This window comes from Anolis sagrei, chromosome 6 (assembly GCF_037176765.1).
Source record: "Anolis sagrei isolate rAnoSag1 chromosome 6, rAnoSag1.mat, whole genome shotgun sequence".
Taxonomy (NCBI): Eukaryota; Metazoa; Chordata; class Lepidosauria; order Squamata; family Dactyloidae; genus Anolis; species Anolis sagrei.
In genome coordinates, this window is record NC_090026.1 from 12,302,627 (window position 1) to 12,322,569 (window position 19,943).

Sequence of the window (19,943 nt, forward strand, 5' to 3'; positions counted from 1 at the left end):
AACTAACATAAGTGTCTAGTGATCTCCTTTTAAGGCTAATTAAACATGAGGACTGTGTAAGTGATGGTTACTTCTTAGATATGTGACACAGAGGAATACACTTTCAGCATTTGGATATTTCACTATATTCAATTTGGCTCTGTGTATATTAGAAGCAGTCAAAGGGGTCTTCGGTCACATTCAACATAAAGATCAATATGGAAAAAGATGAATATGCAATTATGAAAAAAAACATAGCATTGATGAGTTGGATTATAATGTGTCAATGTGGTCTCACTCTGTCTAGATGCCCATGCAACACAGTGCCGCAGAGGGCTTGGCCAGGTGCATCTGGCCATTGTCACAGTCAATCTGACTGGCTCTGACTTAAGCAGCCAATGTAGACTAGTCCTTAGACAAAAAGAATAACACTATAGAAGCCCAAAGAGTTTCTAATAGATCTACTATTCAATTGATCTACTGAAGTATATTTATTGAATCAGTGGGAACTGATAAGTTAAGACTTTAGTAAGCTCATTCAATTAGTTTATTCTCATGGGGGTGTACAATTAGATTTAGACCTTTGCTTGTTAATTATCCAATGTAGCTCATTGATCATTTGCAATGCATTCCTATGCTCTTGGTTTTGATCCTGTTACATAACACACCAGATCTGGTGACTGGGCCAAGCTCACTAGATAAATTTTGTGATTCAATATGGAAAGTCCTAGATTTTAAACTAACACAGTAACCACGATATCACACTCACATTTGATCAGATGTCTAAATAGTAGACATACGCAATTGGACCAAAAGGCATGCCATTTTCGGGTCCCTTTTGTCTGACCTCTCATTTCATTTAACAGAAAGTCACCCAAAAGGGGAGGAATGTTGCCATTTCATTTGGCAGAGATTCAGCTCAAAGCCTCAATCCTCAGCCATTTTAAGGCCTATGTGCATGAAGCCTACCTCATTTGCAGACCCCATTTACAACTGCAGGCCTGCCAAGTTTCAAAACAATTCTCCAATCTACAGATTTTTTAAAGAATTATATTAAGTTTTAACCACAACTTTTTTAAAAATAAGACACACCGCAGGACAGAATTCTGGGAATTGAGAATTTTTGGAATTGAAGTCTCTGGTTGTGTCCATTCTCAGCCAAGCAGAGCATGGACACCACCAGGCTTTTTATTTGCTGGGAGACAATAAAGAGAGAGAGTGAAAAAATCAACTCCCATCATGCTTCACAATTTTTCAATGGCTATCCTATGCTAGTGCCACTGGAAAAGCGAGTTCTCAGGGCCCTCTCTGAAACAGGAGATAACTTTCCAAGAAAAATGCACAAAATTTCTCCAAGGCAGACTCCTTCCATTGCAACCCCCTGCCCTGTTCATCTTCCAGCCACAAAATGTGGGGCTTTAGAGATGATGTGAGGTCCCCTTATGAGGTTTAATAGGGTCATATTTTCAAAGCTTTGGGTTTGAGTGATCAACAATTAAGACTATTTTTTAGATTGGGCACATTCAAAACTTAAAATAATTCTTTAAAAATCAAAAGTGGTTGCTGACAATTATTGGTGATATACCCATTGTTAGGTTTTAAAGCAGCAGCCAGAAAAATAGGTATCCAAAACCTGACCTCTTGGAATCCTAGTCCAACACTCAAAAACTATGATCTTAAAATTATGCTCTACTTCTCTTGTTACAGTTTTCCTGTCTAAAAGTGTCATGGCTCCAGCAATATTTCTTTTCATTGGTGATTACAAACCCTTGTGTCTCTTGTGGTCAGGTTTGATGACACGTGACATGACATTTGCTGAGATGTGGTAAACAGGATAAACCCATAATTTGTATTTGACTCTGTTAGCGTCAGCAGAAGTTTTGTAGAAGCTTAGAAGAAAACATGGACTCTGGAGTCATCTGGTATAAAGCAGGTTCAATTTTACTTAGAGCAGTTCCAAACACAACCATTACTCTAAGTGAGCAGACATGAAGTACACAGAATGCAGGACAAAGGAAGTTGAAACAAAAACAAACTGCAGCTGGCTAGGTACGGGACACTCTCTAATTTTCTCACAGTTACACACAGAGAGTGCCTCAGGGTTACTTTCTCACAACCTCTAATATAAACATACATCATAGCAATACAATCTTATGGCAACCATATTTCTACTGCATGAAATTACATTTAAACACACACATCATACATTAAATCATACACTGACAGACTCTTTTTTAATTCCTAAATTCACCATGATTATATGTCATCTGTCTCTAAATCTCCATGGATTTCGAGAAGCCATGAGCAAAAACACTTCATCTGAGGTGGAAATCCCATGTGTACATACAGAGGAGAATCCCACTGAATTTATGGGACTAATTTTTGAGCAGACATGCATAGGAGGACATAATTACAAATGCTATTAATATTGCCCAGATCTGCCAGAACTGTAGCTAGAGGAAGGCCCGGTTCAATCACTTTGGCTGCTGAATTTTCATACGATACAGATCTGGCTAATCCAGAGTTCATTCTAATGTGGCAGAAGATTTGAATGACGATGGGTGAAGCACTAAATATTTGTCCAGATGGAGCATTTGCACACAAAACTTTGTACATCATGGCTCTGGCATTAATGTTTCTGCCTAAGATCGCATGCAGAAGTCCCAGTGATTCAGAGAATATTGCTCGCCCTTTTGTTATACATCACAAGTATCATCAGTCTGGAGATGTGCTCATTGCTGGTATTCTCTCTCAGATCTTCATATTTGCTGAAAAGATAACATACAAAAAACATCCCTCTGAGGAACTGGAAAATGATATGATGTATGGATTTAATTTATTTTCCTATTAGTATCTTGATTCTGTGCAGACGTTGTCCAGTTTTCCTGTTAGAATATGCAGAGTTCAAGACAGTTTAAGACTTGGTTACTTGATTGAGTGCTGGACCTCTTTCAAAAGTATTTGATCCTTGATATCATCCATAGAAAAGTCATCCAGGTGATGCCACATGCTTTAGAGGTATGCTCAGTAATCAGGTGGATCAGGCATTCAGCATTAAATATTGAAGGGATGAGATTTGCAGAATTTAAAAATATATGTTCATGTTGGAAAAGAACAAACAAATTTTCCCTGCATGGTTGAGGCATTTATTCATTTTACAATACAGATATGTTTTTTATACATTATATTGCATTGGTTTAAACATTGTTTTATATTGAATGTTTTATGACTTCTGTTTCCTGACACAATCTTTAACTCTCATCACAGGGTAATAACACAGAACTACCAGCACCTCTTGGCCTTGATATTTGCTGTGAAGGAGATCAATGCAAATCCCTTGCTTTTATCCAACATTACGCTGGGCTTCTATATTTCCAACAGCAATTTTCTAGCCAGGTGGACCTTTCTTGCAGCCATGGAAGTTCTTTCTACCTGGGACAAATTGGTCCCTAACTACAAATGTGACACCAAGAACAAGCCGGTAGCAGTCATTGGGGGACCTAATTCTGATGTCTGTCTCTTCATGGCAGGTATCCTAAGCATCTATAAGTTTCCACAGGTAAAGGTTGCACGCTGAATGCCAGAGTTTAAAATGATATAGATGCTTTCTTTTCCATTTGCAGACAGTGACTGTATAGTTTTAAAATGAAAACGGTGTGCACACAATGAGGGCTCCTATGATGTACATGACAATGATGAATGTGGACACCCAATTGTCTGACTCTTTATCAGTTGCTTCTGTTCAAGGGACACACTTCTGCCAGAACACCTTGTTAGGACATCACACACTCTGCAAACATACTGTTCATGACTATAAGGTATTGCATGGAATTTGTCCAGAACTACAAGGCTGAAAGCCTCCCCGCAGTTAATTGGTAAATATTATTATGTACGTATAGAATCAGCTCCAGCATGGTTCCTCTTCATCAAAGATTTCCCAAGCTGTATCAAAAAGGAGAAGGGGAATGTGACAGTACTTTTTTTAAAAATTTTCCATGAGCTTTTTATATAAATATATAAACCCACATCTTCAGATGTAGTACATAGTGACATTAAAGCCTCAGGTTATAAAGCATATTTATTATACACGTATATTCAGGGAAAACCTTGTCCCATTTCGTGTCCTGGCTTTCATTGGGGCCCTAATCCATTTTTGGAAGCTTCCCAAACTTGTGAGGATTGTTTCTGGTTCTTTCATTTTGGGGCCCAAGAATCAGACCATTGGGGGTGGGTGCTTCCCACCCACTGGTTCCCCTTCCCAGTGTGTGTTCTTATGTGGCACCTGCTGTTTTTACCACAGAGTAAGATTACTCAGCTGTAGACTCTGGCAGACGCATGCACTTTCTGGACCTGCCTGCATGCCCTACCACACACACATTCTCCAAGGAAAGTGTGTGTGTGTGTGTGTGTGTGTGGCGGGCCATGCAGGCAAGCCCAGAAAGCACACACTCCTGTTAGTGCCTGCAGTCTAGGGCTTCTTACTCTAGAGTAAGAGGCGCTCAGTTGTAGGCATACTCTGGGCTTCCTGCAGCTCCTCCACACACATCCTAGCACACTCTCCAAAAGTGTGTGTATGATGCCTGCCTGCCTCCCTGCCACACAAGCACTCTCTGTCCAAGGCAAGTTTGAATGCACACAAAAGCAGGCTGTAGGCAGGCTTTCGTGTCGAGCATATTTTTGTGTGGGGAGGGGGCTTCCAGTTTTGTGCTTCTGAATAAATGGAAGACATGAAAGAAATGGTAGAAACCGTCGGAACAAATTTCGTGCACATGTCTAATATTTATACAATTGTGGGAGTGGAATTAAGAAAGATGCCTCATCTAATTATCTATCTGCTTTATGACCTGAGGCTTTAGTATCACACAGTATTGCATCAGAAGAAGTTGGTTTATGTCCGTGGTAATTTGTACTCAAATAAAAACCAGTTACTGTATATACAAGCAGTCCCCAAATTACGAACAAGGTTCTATAGATTTGTTCTTAAGTTGAATTTGTATCTGTCAGAATATGTACATCTTTCAAGTGTAACTCCAGCCATGCTTTGAATTAACATCTGTGTGGTGTTTGTTTTGCTGTCTGTGCCTCTGTTCAGAAGATTTCACCTCACTTTCTGTCCCTGTGATAATTGGATTTTGAACAATTTGGCTTGTTATGAAAACAAGGGTTGGTGAGAAAGCCTCGGTGGAGAGACGTTTTCCCCATGATAACCTCTCACTTGCTGTTGTCTCACCCTCATTCTTAACTATGAGTCATTTATAAGTCGAATATTTGTAACTTGGGGACTGTCTATACTTATGAATAAGTTTAGAAGTTGTAGTTAAAATGATCAAAAATTTGGGTCAACTTATCAATGGGCTAGTGTAAAGATTATCTCTTTCTTTGAGTAGAATAATAAAAGACAAGAACTTAGTTCATCTCAGAAAAATCAAAAGCAAGAAGTGACCTCATACACTCTCTCTACTTCAGTGCCACTTGCCTTTTTGAATGCCATGGAAAGAAAATAGTGCCATTGGCAGCTGGGATGATTGGCTCCCCTAAAGCAGCGCTGTCATTTTCCCCTCTTTGATGAATCACCCTTGACTTGTCTATAATTTTGTCCCCAAAATCCATCTTTAACCTATACATGAAGTTGATTTAACTAATCTGCCCTTTACTGTATAGTAACAGTGGAGAATATATAGAATATAAATTAAATAAGAACATGAATAAATATCAAAAGGCTATAGCAAAACCTGTTTTCTGCTGATTCAGAAGAAAGCACCAGAACAAATGTATTCAAATTATAAGAAGGAAAATTCCAACCAAAAATTTAGGAAGAACTTCCTGATAGTAAGACCAGACTGGGTGCATCTACACTGTAGAATTAGTGCAGTTTGACAACACCATAGCCACCATTCATAAATTTTATGGAACCATGGGAATTGTAGATTTACAAGGAATTTTGCCCTCTCTGCAAACGTGTGCTGATGCCTCACCAAACTAGAAATGCCAAGATTCCATAAGATGAAGCCATGGTAGTTAATATGGCGACAAGATGCATTGATTCTATAGCAGTGGTTCCCAACCTGTGGTCTGTGGACCACCAGTAGTCCACAAGAATAAAAATATGGTCCGTGGCCTCACCATTACTACACAGTTGCCTCGACTGGTCTCACAAAACCCTGTTATAGTGCTGAGGCATCAGGGATGTTGGGAGGGGAGGGGCTGACTATCCACAAAAGATTGCTATTACCACATCAGCTCTAGATTATTAAATATCATTTTCTGTGGGTGAGCAGATGCCAACTACTGGATGGTATGTGTTCTGTACCAGAAACTAGAGGTGATATGGTCTATCCAATGCAATTTTCTGAATCAGCACCCCAAATAACCAAAACCAAATCTAAAGTTGACTAAAAACGGATTAGTAACCCTTTTTGATTCTAATGTTGGAGAGTGGTCCCTGGTCAAAGTGGTCCCTGGTCAAAAAAAGGTTGGGAACCACTGTTCTATACTGTAGATGCCTGTTGACAGTGTTATTCAATATCTGAGTGATAGGATGACAACACTATACAATCGCCAAAGCAGGCTCTTCACCAAGTGTAGCATTTAGGGTCAACAAGAGAGACATTTTTGTGCAGTTATGCAGTAAAAAGTCATAGAATCACAGAGTTGGAAGAAACCATAGGGGCCACCCAGTGCAAGCCATCCAGGTATACACAATCCAAGTCCCCTGGACAGACGGCCATCCAGCTACTGCTTAAAACCCTCCAAAGAAGGAGACTCAGCTCATTCTACTGTCAGAGGGCTCTTACCTTTAAGAGGCTTTTCCTAATGTATTTGCAACCAGCACCAACATTGTTCATTTCCTTTGAGTTCCCCAATTTGGTCCCTTATACTGATATTTATTTTGACAACATGAAAGTCACATTTCCACCATAAGGATAAGGACAGAAGGACATGTTAAATGTTCTAATAATGGACTAAACCAATAAAATAACTTTATTTCCACAATAGGTCTACCTTTTTTGTTTTTCAGATCACATATGGTTCTGCTCCACTGATGGATGAAAAAAACCAGGCAGCTTTTGTCTATCGGATGTTTCCAAAGGTTGTCCATCAATATATGGGGATTCTCCACTTAATGCTGCATTTCCAATGGTCATGGACTGGAGTCCTTTATCTAGCTGATAATCATGGGGAGAGGTTTGTACACACAGTGCTTCCCATGTTTTCACAGAGGGGTATCTGCTTTGATTTCATAGAACAATTAACCCAAATGACTTTTTTCAGTGAGATGGAAACCATGAGAGCGGGGCTCCTTGAAACAGCTTATCTTGTCAAGAGAAGCACTGTCAATACAGTGATTGTGCATGGGGAAATACAAACAATTCTCACTTTGAGACTGTTGGTAGAAATCCTGGAATATCATGGAGACTCAAGAATAAGTAAAATATGGATTATGACAGCCCAAATGGATTTTACGTCACTCCTTTTCCAAAGAACTGGGGGTCTCAGTTTCATCCATGGTGCTTTATCCATTTCAGTGCACACAGAGGAAATTTCAGGCTTCCACAGCTTTCTGAAAAACAGAAAACCAAACTCAGACCCACAAGATGGCTTCCTCAAAGACTTCTGGCAACAGGCATTTCTTTGTTTGTTCCCAAATTCCAGTTTGGATGACCATTCCGAGACAAAGTGTACAGGAGAAGAGAAGCTGGAGACTCTTCCTGTGTCTGTTTTTGAACTGAATATGACCAGTCATAGCTATAGTATCTACAATGCTGTCTATGCCGTAGCTCATGCTTTGCACGACATGTCCTCCTCTGTGTTCAAACACAGGACAGATAGAGGCAAACAAAACCTTCGAAAACTGCAATCATGGCAGGTAATGTTCAATCTCTTGCAAGATAAATTGGTATATTTGTTTTTACTGTGTAGAAAGCATGATTCTATAAAATAATGGCACAGAGGGTTTGGCAGCTACAATTTTGTTTTATATCCATTTAATTGGTACATCTGTCCAATAATTGTAATATTTATTGTCGAAGGCTTTCATGGCCGGAATCACTGGGTTGTTGTAGGTTTTTTCGGGCTATATGGCCATGTTCAAGAGGCATTCTCTCCTGACGTGTCGCCTGCATCTATGCAAGCATCCTCAGAGGTAGTGATCCTCACTACCTCTGAGGATGCTGGCCATAGATGCAGGCGAAACGTCAGGAGAGAATGCCTCTAGAACATGGCCACATAGCCCGAAAAAACCTACAACAACACAATTGTAATATTATCACCTCTGGCCTGCAATGTGTTGTTATTTGTTCTGATTTTTTTCAACTTGTCAGCACATATGACTAGTTTCTCTCTCTTTTTCTCTCTGTGTCTGTTATGAATAACTTTTCAATAACTTTAAAACATAAGTTCTTTTGATTGCAATTTTCCAGTATGAGAAAGGGTATCAGAACTTTTACAGTTTTTTTTTTACAAAGAATGACATTTAGACATACAGACTTACAGATTCTATGTAACTACATTGAATCCACAAACAACCTACAGTTACATTGGCTAACAAATAAACAAAGGGATTTACTCAGTTCTTGTGGGTTTTTTCGGGCTATATGGCCATGTTCTAGAGGCATTTCTCCTGACGTTTCGCCTGCATCTATGGCAAGCATCCTGGGATTTACATTTTGGATTTACATTTTGACTCAGCATTCACATTACCCACAAACATTCATTCATCCTCATGCATGCATCACCAATTATTTGGTCTCATTAATTCATTCATTCCTTTCATTCAATTCAATCATACCCACACATATCAAATCCACATTTATCAGATCTGCACATCATATTTTTGTGACATGTGTCCACATGCTAAAAAAGGGATTTGTGTTTCCAATAAATCAAGTTTCCTCTTTGGTTTGAATCCAGCAAACTTTAGAGGTGTTTGGCAAAAAATCTCATGGATTTACTGTCTGACATTGTACTGTATTGATCTTTTTATCTTTAAATTTTCCTTGGGTATTTGAAAAAAAAAGAAAAAAAGAATTTGAAAAGGGTTTCCCATTCTAGAATCAGATTCAAATACAGGATTGAGATTTGAATGGATTGGATCTGGATCAATCTGATCTAAATTTTATCCAGATCCGAATTGCAAAATTGATATCTGATTTAAATTGAACCCAGGGCTTGATCTTGCACAGCTCTAATATTAAATCGGCTTAGAAATATTTTACTAAGGAATTAGTTACCATAGACAGCTATCCTGATTATTCCACTTTGATTTATTTAAGCAGTGGATATAAGTACTAAATTACTTTTCTTTGCTCTCAAACTAGCTCCACCACTTCCTGGAAAATGTCTCATTTAACAACACTGCTGGTGAAAGGGTTTCTTTTAATGACAATCGGGATTTGGCTACTGGGTTTGATGTCATCAACTGGGTTACATTCAACAATGAGTCCTTCCTTCGAGTTAAAGTGGGAAGAGTAGACCCACAAATATTTCCAAACATTAGGTTCACCATTCATGACAATGCTATTGTATGGCCGAGCAGGTTCAATCAGGTAAGACACCAGCAAATCTTGTGGCATTTCTAGACATTTTAAAGTGTTCAAAAAGGCAACCACTGAAAAAAGAAGAAGCAGAGATTGCATTTTTTGCTTCAGTCTGGCAAACATTGGAGATGAATCAAAGATCATTGTTTTGAATGCTGCTCTAGAGAGTAGGGATCTCATCATATTCAGGTCCTGGATCCAAGCAATAGTGGGGGGGATTCACCATGGATTGTGGTGAATCTGGTGGGGGCCAACCTGGTGCCTGGGGAACACATTGCCCCACACCCCGCACCACTCACATTGCCCCTCACCTTAGCCCATGGGGGAAATGTTGCCACCTAGCTTCCCCGTGTTGTTTTCTTGTGATGCTAGGACTTCACTTCAGACAGGGAGCCTCCCTGGAAGTACATCAACATAATGTAATGAGATCTGACAGGCCCCATGCCTGAAGAAAGGTCCACGTGTCGTAGGATGGGCAATTTTTGCCTATCTGAGGAAGTCCTAGGACTTGGAGCAGTGGGTTCAAATTACAGAAAAGGAAATTCCGTGTGAACATTAGGAAGAACTTCCTGACCATGATAGCTGTTCAACAGTGGAACTCTTTGCTTTGGACTCTGGTGGAAGCTCCTTCTTTGAAGGCTTTTAACTAGAGACTGGCTGGCCATCTGTCAGGGGTACTTTAATTGTTCTTTTCCTGCACAGCAGGGGTTTGACCAGAATGGTTCATGTGGTCTCTTTCAGTTCTATGATTCTATGAATCTTGAATTATCTTGCAACAAAAATAAACAGATTACATAAATTACATACAAAACATCAGTCTCCATTCAGATTTTTAACCTCAGTACCTAATGAAGAAACAATTATGTTGTCCCTCTCCCATAAAATGTATATTTTCTATGCTGGCTCACATTGAACATGAAGAAAACCTCATGGAAAAGGAAAGGGGTCCAGGGAGGCAATTTTGGTGAGGATGCAAGCAGACCCCTTGTGATATGGTGGGCTGTCTGCCTCTTAGGAAAGAACAGTAAAATTTCCTTGCAGAGAAGAGGGCTTGCCACCAGAGACTAAAATATTGGAGCAGAAGCGAGGAGCAGAGTAATATCAAGAAGAATCAGGCTAAGCATTAGGGCTGGGCGGTTTCGTTTCGTTAATTCGTAATTCGTTAAAAATTCATTATTTTTTTTGTTAACGAAGCAATAACGAATCGTTCTGGAGCAACTTAAAAACGAAACGAATTTTTCAATTCGTTTCGTAAATGCTTCGTATTTCGTTATGTATTCGTTTTGTTATTGGTTTGAGGTCGTTTCGTTATTATTTCTGCATGTCTGGGGCAAGTTTTATAGTTGTTTTTTGTTTAATTAGTGAAAAAAAATTATAATATCACACCAACAGTCAACAACAGAGGGAGAGGGAAGCTTCAGAAGTTTTTTTAGCGTATTGCGCGATCGCGGCCTCCATTAACGAATCGATTCGTTATTGTTTCGTTATTGTTTTGTATTTTTTTTACCATTTACGAAATTTTGTAAATATCGAACTTTTTTTAAGGAAAATTTCGGAATTCTTTTAAATATCGAAACGCAAAAAAACCCAAAAAACGAATCGATTTTAGAAACAAATTTTTCCGTTGTTACCCAGGCCTAGTAAGCATCATTCATGCTCCAATCCCATGCAGGATGGACCTCTTTATTCTCATGCAACTGATAGTCAGCAAAGTAAGTTGGATATGTGTGTTATGATTGTGGCACTAGTGTCATAATTATGAAAAAAGTAAAATTGTGAATAGGGGACAGTTAAAGAATAGTGTGTGTGAATAGTGTCACAGTGTGACTAAGCACTTACTGTGAAAATGGAACAGTTACCTGTCCTTAAATATTCTGTATACCTCCCTCAATTAGTGTTTAATCACATAATGACACAATTATCATGATTGTAACCCCCAAGAACAACACTTAACAGACATTGGCAGATTGGTGAGTCTCATTTTCTTGGCAATCATAGCACTGGTAAATGGTTCTCTGGTCAGGTTTCAGAGAGAGGCAGAACAGGTAACCTAGCTAAATGCTGATACAGAAGACTAGTTGATGTGTCTCCTTAGATCAAAGTTTCTCAACCTGGGTGTCCGGACCCCTTGGGGGATCATGAGGGGGTGTCAGAGGGATTGCCAAAGACCATCAGAAAACACAGTATTTTCTGTTGGCCATGGGGTTTCTGTGTGGGAAGTTTGGCCTAATTCTATTGTTGGTGGGGTTCAGAATGCTCTTTGATTGTAGGTGAACTATAAATCCCAGCAACAATAACTTCCTAATGTCAAGGTCTATTTTTTCCAAACTCCACCAGTGTTCACATTTGGGCATATTGAGTATTCATGCCAAGTTTGGTCCAGATCCATCATTGTTTGAGTCCACAGTGCTCTCTGGATGTAGGTGAACTACAGCTCCAAAATACAAGGTCAATGCCCACTAAACCCTTCCAGTATTTCCTGTTGGTCATGAGAGTTCTGTGTGCCAAGTTTTGTTCAATTCAATTGTTGGTGGAGTTTAGACTGCTCTTTGATTGTAGGTGAACTATAAATCCCAGCAACTACAACCCCCAAATGACAAAATCAATCCCCACCTCCACCCCACCACTATTCAAATTTGGGTTTATTGGGTATTTGTGCCAAATTTGGTCCAGTGAATGAAAAGACATTCTGCATATCAGATATTTACATTACGATTCATAACAGTAGCAAACTTACAATTATGAGTAGTAACGAAAATAATTTTACGGTTGGGGGTCATCACAATATGAGGAACTGTATTAAAGGGTCGCAGCATTTGGAACGTTGAGAATCACTGCATTAGATAATAAAATATTTTTGAAGTCAGTCTAATCAAAAATCAGTCCTTAATAGGGAGAATTGGATAGGTTCAAATATTCTTTTTCTTTTGTGAACAGGAATCTCCATCTTCTCTGTGCAATGACAACTGCTACCCAGGTTATAGTAAGCAAAGGGTAGAAGGGCGGCCATTTTGCTGCTATGACTGTATTCCATGCCCAGAAGGAAAGATTTCGAATGAAAGAGGTAAGAGTTGTGGCTTGAATCCTGTTTGTGAACTATACTGGCATAGGAAGAGAAGTAGCGAAGAGGGCCCGACCAAGGGCAAGATGGATGGATGGTATCCTTGAAGTGACTGGCTTGACTTTGAAGGAGCTGGGGTGGGGATGGCTGACAGGGAGCTCTGGTGTGGGCTGGTCCATGAGGTCATGAAGAGTCAGAAGCAACTGAATAAATAAACAAATGAACCAAACATTGTAGAAATAGGTTGTTCAGAGAAGGAAAATACAGCAACTGGTGTATAATACCAATAGAATTCTGGTATAGATTACCAAATACTTAAAGAGTGGCCAAGGGATGACTGGGAAGATCTCATTACTTGAGCTGTCATCACTGACCCAACCTCAACCACACACATACATCCTTATGCAACATAATTTAATCTCACCAGTTGGTATATTGTTAGGAGGGAAAAGGAGAGGGGTAGGGAATCTACTTTCAAGAGTGCATATTCATTGCCATTACCATGTCATTGGTAATGGTGGGTGGATATTTGGAAATAATCCATGTTCCCCCTTCCTTTGCATTAGATACAGTCAAATAGTTGCCAACATCTAGCTTTATTTTAAAATCCATTTTAAATTTCATATTAAAGCTTTTACATGAACTCCCGATCATGCTTTTATAGAACCCTGAGGTTTCACGGAACACTGTTGTTCTAGGGCTGTGGTTCTCAACCTGTGAGTCCCCATGTGTTTTGGGCTACAACTCCCAGAAATCCCAGCCAGTTTACCAACTATTGGGATTTCTGGGAGTTGAAGGCCAATACATCTGGGTTCCTATAGTTGAGAACCACTGTTCTAGGGCAAGAAGGGTAACTGTTGGGATTCAATACTGCATTCATTTGAGGAGAGCTTAGAAGACTGAATATCCCTCAAATCTCACCCAAATCATCTAATCATGAGCCAAACTGTATTGTTATAAAATGTTCTGTGCAGGTCCTAAACTGAGATTCCTTTGTTGATTTGAGATTATTCTGAACTATTTCCAAGTGATGTCTTCATCCACATGCATACATGTGAAAATACAAAATGTTAGTTTCTCTGATTTTGAACAACTGCTTTTCATTTGTTTTTGTTGTTGATTTGTTCAGTAGCTTCCAACTCCTCATGACCTCCTGCACCAGCCCACTCCAGAACTCCCTGTGAGCTGTGGCCATCCCCATCTCCTTCAATGTCAAGCCAGTCACTTCAAGGATACCATCCAGCCATCTTGCCCTTGGTCGGCCCCTCTTCCTTTTTCCTTCCATTTTCCCAGCATCATTGTCTTCTCCAAGCATTCCTGTCTTCTCATTATGTGGCCAAAGTACTTCATCTTTGCCTCTAATATCCTTCCCTCCAGTGAGCAGTCAGGCATTATTTCCTGGAGTATGGACTGGTTGGATCTTCTTGCGGTCCAAGGCACTCCCAGAATTTGTAGTTTTTAAATAATGTTTAGAGACTAATATTAAAGAAGTCATGAACTATAATATTTCATTGGTTTCTTTTCCCCAGACATGGACGATTGCTTTCAGTGTCCAGAAGATCATTATCCAAACAAGTTTAAGGATTTCTGCAACCCCAAATCTCCAACTTTCCTCACTTTTGAAGAAGCTCTGGGAACAAGTTTGGCCAGCTCTGCTCTTTTCCTGTTTTGTGTGACAGCTGGAGTGCTTGGGATCTTCATCAGGCACCGAGACACTCCCATTGTCAAAGCCAATAATCGGAACCTCACCTACACTCTCCTCCTCTCCCTCCTGCTCTCCTTCCTTTGTGCTCTGCTCTTCATTGGACAGCCACAGAAGGTGACCTGCCTCTTTCGTCAGACAGCTTTTGGCATCATCTTCTCTGTGGCTGTTTCTTCTGTGTTGGCAAAAACTATCATTGTGATTCTTGCTTTCCAAACCACCAAGCCTGTGTCTCGTTTGAGGAAATGGTTGGGGAAAAGAACGGCCGCCTCCATTATTCTCTTCTGCTTGCTCATTCAAGTCACAATTTGTACAGTATGGTTGGCTACCTTTCCTCCATTTCCAGATTTTGATGTAAACTCAATGGCTGAAGAAGTCATTCTCGAATGTAATGAAGGTTCTGTTTCCATGTTTTACTGTGTCCTGGGTTTTATGAGTTTCCTGTCTATTTGCACTTTCACTTCAGCATTCTTTGCCAGGAAGTTGCCTGACAGTTTCAATGAAGCCAAGTTCATCACCTTCAGCATGTTGGTCTTCTGCAGTGTATGGATTTCCTTTGTGCCAACGTACTTAAGCACCAAGGGAAAATACACAGTGGCTGTGGAGATCTTCTCAATTTTGGCTTCCAGCACTGGGTTACTGGGATTCATATTTTTCCCCAAGTGCTATATCATTGTCATGAAGCCAGATATGAACATAAGGAAACAACTAATAAATAGGAAACTTTAAGCACATGTCTGTTTCTTTTCCCACTACAATGAGTTTTATTCACTAAGACTGTTTTCCTGTGAATTTTCTTCACAAGTAAGATGGGTGATACTGCCCTGTTTTGCTGGCAATGTCCATTTTGAGACAGAGTTTTCAGTTTATTCAATTGTGATCACAATTTTCCTACGAGGATGGGTGACAGCTGGAATATGTGTTAGGACCAGGACTATAGTTTGGACAGGGGGACAATAGGAGCCCTGACAAAATGCCAAGTCAAAGCATTTTTTGCCATCCGAGAAAATACATTATAGTTGGCTCTTATTCTAGAGATTAAGGCCTGCATTTCCTGATCTTCTTCTCTAGCTGGTAATCCTCCCTTAAGTCTCCAGTGAGAAAAAAAATGGTTAGACAACAAATGGAAAAAAGGATATTGTATCACTTTTGGGAAAGCACACTTCCACAAAAGCAGTACATAATCGATTTTTCCAAAACAAAATTGTGAAGTTTCTCTTTTGCATCTCTATGGAAAACCATTCTGGTTGGTTTGATGATGAGCACCCTGATTCATCCAGGCTCTCACACAGGCCCGTAGCCAGGATTTCATTTCGGGGGGTGGGGGTGGGCTGAATTTTTTCAGAGGGGGTTTCGGGGGGGCTGAGTTTCGGGGGTGGGGGGCTGAGTCTGAGTGAAAGAGGGTCTAGCCTAGCAAACCTTTTGTATTGTTACCCCAATACCCCCATGCATATCGGATATATTGAGTATGGTGATCAGATCATGATATGAATAAACATAACAGTTTAAATAATGCACCAGTAAGGCCTTTTCGCGAACCAACATGAGAATTTCGGGGGGGGGGGGGCTGAAGCCCCTCAAGCCCCCCCCCCCCCCCCCCCCCCCGCTACATGCCTGCTCTCACAACATTATCTGTCTTTCCTGTCCACTCTGGTAATCTGTGTTTTGTCCTTCAGACATCAGAACGGTAGAGTACTCTCAACAAAGTGTCCAGCACTGCAGCTGGGTCAAAGCTTTCTTCAAGGATATTTTCTATTGAATTTATCCGGAAGCCTTTCTTTCTGTAAATGTCTTGTTGTATGTTGCAACTAGACTCCAGAACAAAAGCTATTAGAGGAGCTAATTAACAAAGCTAAGGCTTATTTTTGAGTAGACACAAATAAGTTGGATTTTCCGATTTTACTGTTTTTCATTTTTTATCTGGATAGGTATCAGAAGATCTTATGGGCCTTTTATGTGGACACAGAAAGGGATACACACGGATCTTTCTGCTTTTATTGAAGTTTCAAGTGTACTTTCACTATTTTACCTGCCCCATACACACAACTGCACAAATTAGCTAGTCCATTGTCCACTTGAAAATTATGGCCATCACCTTTTCGTTTTTAGAAAAACCTCAATTAAAATGGTTAAAATGACTGTTCAAAATTCTAGTCAGACATGGCCACCTGTACATTTTTCATGTGTCTGTCTTTCGTTGGATAAGATGGGGGTAGATATTGTCTTCCTCCCTTCACATTGTCAAGTTCTCCATTCCTACTTACTCAAGAACCCCTGATGCCTACACAGACTAAAAAGATGTAGTCAAATACTTCTCTGTTTCTGCCTATCAACCACAAAGCATAGAGTGGTTGGAATAGGAAAGGCTTGGAGGCTGGTATGGTAAAACTGGGATTGGTGGCCTATGGCTCAGCTTAGTACATATCCATTACTTTATGCTTAGCTATATAGGATTGTATCACATATATTTTTATATACAATCTTGAAATGAAGAAGAAATTTATTTTTCTACCCCGCTTCCATCTCCCCAAAGGGACTCGGGCGGCTTACATGGGGGCCAAGACCAAGGCAACATACAGTTAAAAGCAAAACAATTAAAATATTAAAACAGCATCATAAACAACAATAAACAAGCAACATAAGAAACAACAGAGACATCTCTATTCTCATTTTGGACAGGGAGGGGGTCATGACTCAACATGGCATAGTGGTTTATAATTTGGATTATGACTGGAGACAGGGTTTGCATCTCCATCCAACTAGGGAGAATTGTTGTTGTTGTTAATTTTATTTATACCCCACCTTTCTCCCTGTGGGGACTGAAGGCAGCCAACAAACCACACTGGACAAATATAAAAAGTGCAATACAAATGTTAATAAATAATAACAGAATCAAAAACAATAAATACAGTAAAAAGGAGAACATTATCTCAGCCTTAAAGGAATGCTAAGTCAGTCTTCCTTTGAAGGACTCTTGCTAGGAAAACAACACCATAGGTTCACCTTATGGTTTCATATGAAATGAAGGCATGAGCAATGTTATAACCTTCATCTAATATGGTTATTGACTGTGCTGCTTGAGGACAAAGAGATCTCAAGCTTCTCCCTTGCCACCTCACAGTCTGGTGCTGGGGGGCAGCTATGTCTGGTGGTTTTGTACCTAGCCAAATTTTAATGGGAAGGGAGTTCATTGTGTGATTCAAAGCTTCAAAAAGATCCAAGTCCCAGGACAACCCTAAGGTTGATCTCCATTCCAATGCCTATATCCCATGACCTTAAACAATGAAAATCAAAAATGTTCCCTTTGTCCATTCAATGCTCTGAGGTGCTTCACATCAATACATTCTCCATTTCATTTCATGGCTTTCTCAAATAGACAGGGGGTAAATGTCTGCTTAGTCCCCTTCCTCCACCAACCAGCCAAACTGGGACGGAGCCCACCTAACATAAGCACCAGGGACAAATAAGCCATCACAATTGAAACTGTATTATTTCTAGTGTAATTCCATTTTTTTCATGTCTGCAAGGATGTTGCCCAGGGGATGCCCGGATGTTTGGTGTTTTACCACCCTTGTGAGAGGCTTCTCTCATGTCCCTGTATGGGGAGCTGGAGCTGACAAAGAGAGCTCAACCCGCTCTCCCCGGATTCGAACCGTTGACCTATTGGTCAGCAGTCCTGCCAGCACAAGGCTTTAAACCCATTGTACCACTGGTGTCTCCATCTCCAGGATTAAACATAGCATGAATAAATAGACTATCTAGCCCAGGGGTCCTCAAACTTTTTAAAGAGAGGGCCAGGTCACAGACCCTCAAAGTGTTGGAAGGCCGGATTATCATTTGGGGGAAAAAAGCATGAATGAATTCCTATGCACACTGCACATATCATATTTGTAGTGCTAATAACACTTTAAAACAATACAATAATTAAAATGAAGCACAATTTTAACAAATATAAACTTATTACTCTTTCACTGGGAAGTGTGGGCCTGCTTTTGGCTGATGAGATAGTTGTTGTTGTTGTGTGCTTTCAAGTCATGTCAGACCTAGGTTGACACTGAGCGAGGGCCGGGTAAATGACGTTGGAGGGCTGTATCCGGCCCCTGGGCCGTAGTTTGAGGACCCCTGATCTAGCTTGTGATCAAATACAGCAATGCTGATCTTCTCACTTTTGGAAACACCAATACCATAGTTGCAAACTTCTGTAAAATATTGGGCAATCAACTAAAGCATTTAAGTCTAATTCTTTTCTTGCAAGCTTTTTTTCATTCTGAACATGGTGTTTTCTAGACATAATTACAAACCATACGATTCTTGTTAAATTTGGTATGATCTGTGGACACAGCTGTGGAGTTGTGATAAACATATTTATGCAATGCCCCAGGGTGCTCCCATTTAATGATCAAGTTTATCATATTCACATTTACTTCTTTGATTTTCTTGGAGGCTTCAGGTAATATTAGTGAAGAAAAGGTTCAGACTGTGCTCTTAATAGACACAGGATTACATCATAAAATCAGTGGGATTTACCTATAACTGAACCTGCGTTATTATAAAATGTATCTATATTGCTAATGTAGTTGTAGATGGAGGTACAGATGCTTTACATTGCTTGGACTGCCTATATTTCACACTGGACATAACTGATTTCAAACTAGCAAACCAACAGAATTTCAAATAGGCTGAACTACAACAGGAAACCTCTATCACAATGTGGGAAGAATTGAACAGTTGTCCAAGTGGATTCTTTCTATGCAAAATCAAGCTATCAATCCAACTCATTTTCATTCTGCTGATGTTCAGTCTGCTTCAGGTGGCATGCACAGCTGGTTCATGTGACATGGGTCGATCTCTTCGTATTCATCACAAATATCACATGTCTGGAAACCTGCACATCGGTGCCATTCTGTCTCAGATTTTTATATCTTCTGAAGAGTTATCTTTGAGACAAGATCCTGTTGGGAAACTTCAAGGAGATACGATGTATGAATTTGGGGTTGTTGGGGTTTCTTTTCAAATTATTTTATGCAGCGCTTCAGACATAAGGGAGGTTGGGATCTTCTAAAAATGCAATTGTTATATGTTGGAACTAGTTTAAGGATAGAAAGAATATTACAAAATATACATTTTTAAAGAGAGAATGTGCTTGTTTGCCATATGGGACTTATTCTATGTAAAACTTGCAATTCTATGTAAAACTTTTCTGTACAAAAAAAAATATATGTGCAGCATTTTCTGTACAGAAATTCGAAATGTAGTTTCCTGCCCAGAAGATGTGGTTGTCTACACAAAAATGCCATGTGAGCCTCATTTATAAAATTAGTAATGACCTGTGAAAATCTTTCATATAGTTATTCAAGACTTTGTTGCTTCCTTTGAAAAAGAAAATTAGTAACAAATATCTTCCCACGTTTGTAGCATTGCATTGTTTTTAATGGGGTCTCTTTTTAGAGAGATAAAGTGGGAGAGAAATAATAATAACCCACACTTGAAATCTGATTCACGCCTTCTACATCAGTTTTGGATCATATATTTGTAGATTGCTCAATCCAATTTTTTGGTATTCATATTTTTTACTCTTCTGTAGTCAGACATTCTTCAATATTTTTTAGTGCAATGCAGATAGAAAATGTATATTATTCTAAAATATGAATCTGCTGTTACTGTT

The 19,943-nt window shown here is 39.7% G+C and overlaps 1 protein-coding gene across 1 annotated transcript; it reads left to right on the plus strand.

Moving 5' to 3' along the window:
* Nucleotides 1-2,596: 2,596 nt before the first annotated feature.
* On the plus strand, nucleotides 2,597-15,007 carry LOC132777695 (vomeronasal type-2 receptor 26-like). Its single transcript, XM_060780109.2, has 6 exons — nucleotides 2,597-2,802; nucleotides 3,361-3,538; nucleotides 6,998-7,846; nucleotides 9,297-9,524; nucleotides 12,453-12,579; nucleotides 14,106-15,007. Exons 1-6 carry the CDS (start codon nucleotides 2,597-2,599, stop codon nucleotides 15,005-15,007), a joined length of 2,490 nt encoding a protein of 829 aa, XP_060636092.2.
* The last annotated feature ends 4,936 nt before the right edge of the window (nucleotides 15,008-19,943 follow it).